Source organism: Pyxicephalus adspersus, chromosome 4, assembly GCF_032062135.1.
Source record: "Pyxicephalus adspersus chromosome 4, UCB_Pads_2.0, whole genome shotgun sequence".
Taxonomy (NCBI): Eukaryota; Metazoa; Chordata; class Amphibia; order Anura; family Pyxicephalidae; genus Pyxicephalus; species Pyxicephalus adspersus.
In genome coordinates, this window is record NC_092861.1 from 421,678 (window position 1) to 424,342 (window position 2,665).

Genomic DNA, 2,665 nt, shown 5'->3' on the forward strand with positions numbered 1-2,665 from the left:
GTACATCCAGGATTGTGTCACCCAGCTCTACATCCAGGAATGTGTCACCCAGCTATGTACATCCAGGAATGTGTCACCCAGCTATGTACATCCAGGATTGTGTCACCCAGCTCTACATCCAGGAATGTGTCACCCAGCTATGTACATCCAGGATTGTGTCACCCAGCTATGTACATCCAGGAATGTGTCACCCAGCTCTACATCCAGGAATGTGTCACCCAGCTATGTACATCCAGGAATGTGTCACCCAGCTCTACATCCAGGAATGTGTCACCCAGCTATGTACATCCAGGATTGTGTCACCAGAGACTCAGTCTTTCAACCTCTCCATGCTGTCATGACAGAAGCTCCTCTGGCAGGATCAAGAAAGGAAAATCTGACACAGCTGCCACATCTGAGGATTTAGAAGCTGCCCTGTATGACATGTTCATCCTCATTTCATCCTTGGGTCACATTTGCCTTATATCCAATCATTTCCGACTGACAGAGAACTACAATGTGATTGTAAGATTGTCTCACATAGTAGTCTGTACCATGTCTGTGAGTCTGGGCAAAAGGCTTGGAGGATAGGGGCGATCTATTTACAATATTTCTGTTTACAATGTTTCCCTATAAAATATTTCTGTATACAAAGTTTCCCTACACAATATCTCTGTATGCAATGTTTTTATATACAATTATTTTTATACAGTATTTATATAGCGCCATCATATTACGCAGCGCTGTACAAAGTCCATAGTCGTGTCACTAACTGTCCCTCATAGGAGCTCACAATCTAATGTCCCTACTATAGTCATATGTCATTAATGTAGCCTAAGGTCAAATTAGGGGGAAGCCAATTACCCTAACTGCATGTTTTTGGGATGTGGGAGGAAACCGGAGTACCCGGAGGAATACAAAGTTTCTGTATACAAAGTTTCCCTATACAATGTTTCTATATACAATGTTTCATACATGTTCCTGTTTCATACATATACAATACATACATGTTCTTGTATGTAATGCTTCTGTGTACAATGGTTCTATTTGCAATGTTTCCATGTACAATGGTCTATGTACAATGTTTCTGTACACAAAGTTTCCCAATACAATGTTTCTATATATATTGTTTCTGTTTGCAATGCTTCTATATACAATGTTTCTGTATACAATGTTTCCATTTACAGTGTTCTATATACAATGTTTCTGTATACAATGTTTACCTTTACAATGTTTCTGTATACAATGTTCTATATGCAATGTTTCCCTATACAATAATTAATGTATACAATGTTTCTGTATACAATGTTTCTGTATACAATAATTAATGTATACAATGTTTCTATATACAATGTTTCTGTATACAAAGTTTCCCTTTACAATGTTTCTGTATACAATGTTCTATATACAATGTTTCCCTTTACAATGTTTCTGTATACAATGTTCTATATGCAATGTTTCTGTATACAATGTTTCCCTATACAATAATTAATGTATACAATGTTTCTATATACAATGTTTCCGTATACAATGTTTCCGTATACAATAATTAATGTATACAATGTTTCTATATACAAATTTTCCCTTTACAATGTTTCTGTATACAATGTTCTATAAATAATGTTTCCTTTGCTAATTCAGTATCATTCTCCTGAAGTCTGTTGGCAGATCTGACAGGGGGCAACTCTCATTGACAGATTGTCTACAGATTGTCAGATCAATACTTTTTGTTGCCCCTGGAGTACAGGGTGTGGGATAGCTGTATGAGGTCAGGCTCAGGCTTGCAGGAATGCAAGATGATGGGTGGTGGGCAGAATGCAAAGATGGAGTAACAGAGGAAGAATAGGACGTACTAAGGAGGAGTAGTGGAAAGATGTAACAAAGTATGGGGGGGGGGGGGGGGTTGGAAAAATGACACAATTATTGGGGTTACTGGCCACCTATGACACAAAGAACTGGGAGCACTAAATGTGTTTCATGTTGACCCTCCCAAGTTTTGACCACCCAGCTGAGGAAAACACTGGGATACATCATTCACCAGGGTGCCTAGTCACACATACAGACACGTTGTACATTGGGGTGCCTAGCCACAGACATCTGGTACACTAGGGTTGCCTAGGCACACATACAGAAATTTGGTACATTAGGGATGTATGGGCACATATACAGGCATTTGGTATACTGGAGGTGCCTTGGCACACATACAGACATATTGTACACTAGGGGTTCCTAGGCACACATACAACATGGGGTACATGGAGCGATACTCACTTGCTCTCACCAAGCAGAGGTCACAGCTGAACAGAACCAGCACCGCTGGGCTCAGATAAAGGGGGATGTGAGCCATCTCCGCCACGCTCCTCCCCCACACACTGCCCTTGTATTGCAGGCTCAGGAGGGAGACACAAGTCATTGGAACTTCAGGTCTGGACAGTCAGCTCCACATATTCCCTACATGGTATAGAAGGGGACAGGGTGGAGCTCTGGGTGGGGCCCCGTCCACGGTTGGGGCAGGTAAAGGCTCCACACATAGGACCAATGTGAGGCTCTCCTAGGATCTTCGGCTGCAAAGCTGACACTCTTCTTACCCTGAAAAGAAAATACAGACATGTTACATACACGTGAATAGCGTATGTTCTGATTCCCCTATATAGATAGAATTGTGGGGTCACTATCACTAGAGGGG

The 2,665-nt window shown here is 41.4% G+C and overlaps 1 protein-coding gene across 1 annotated transcript in view; it reads right to left on the reverse strand.

Annotated features, from left to right (window-relative positions):
• The window catches only part of FNDC4 (fibronectin type III domain containing 4), a 10,991-nt gene extending 8,428 nt beyond the window's left edge, over window positions 1-2,563 (reverse strand). The window contains exon 1 of the mRNA XM_072407195.1: window positions 2,251-2,563. Within this exon, the coding sequence (XP_072263296.1) occupies window positions 2,251-2,392 (142 nt within the window). The 5' untranslated portion in view covers window positions 2,393-2,563. The remainder of the gene's footprint in view (window positions 1-2,250) is intronic.
• Between the last annotated feature and the right edge of the window lie 102 nt (window positions 2,564-2,665).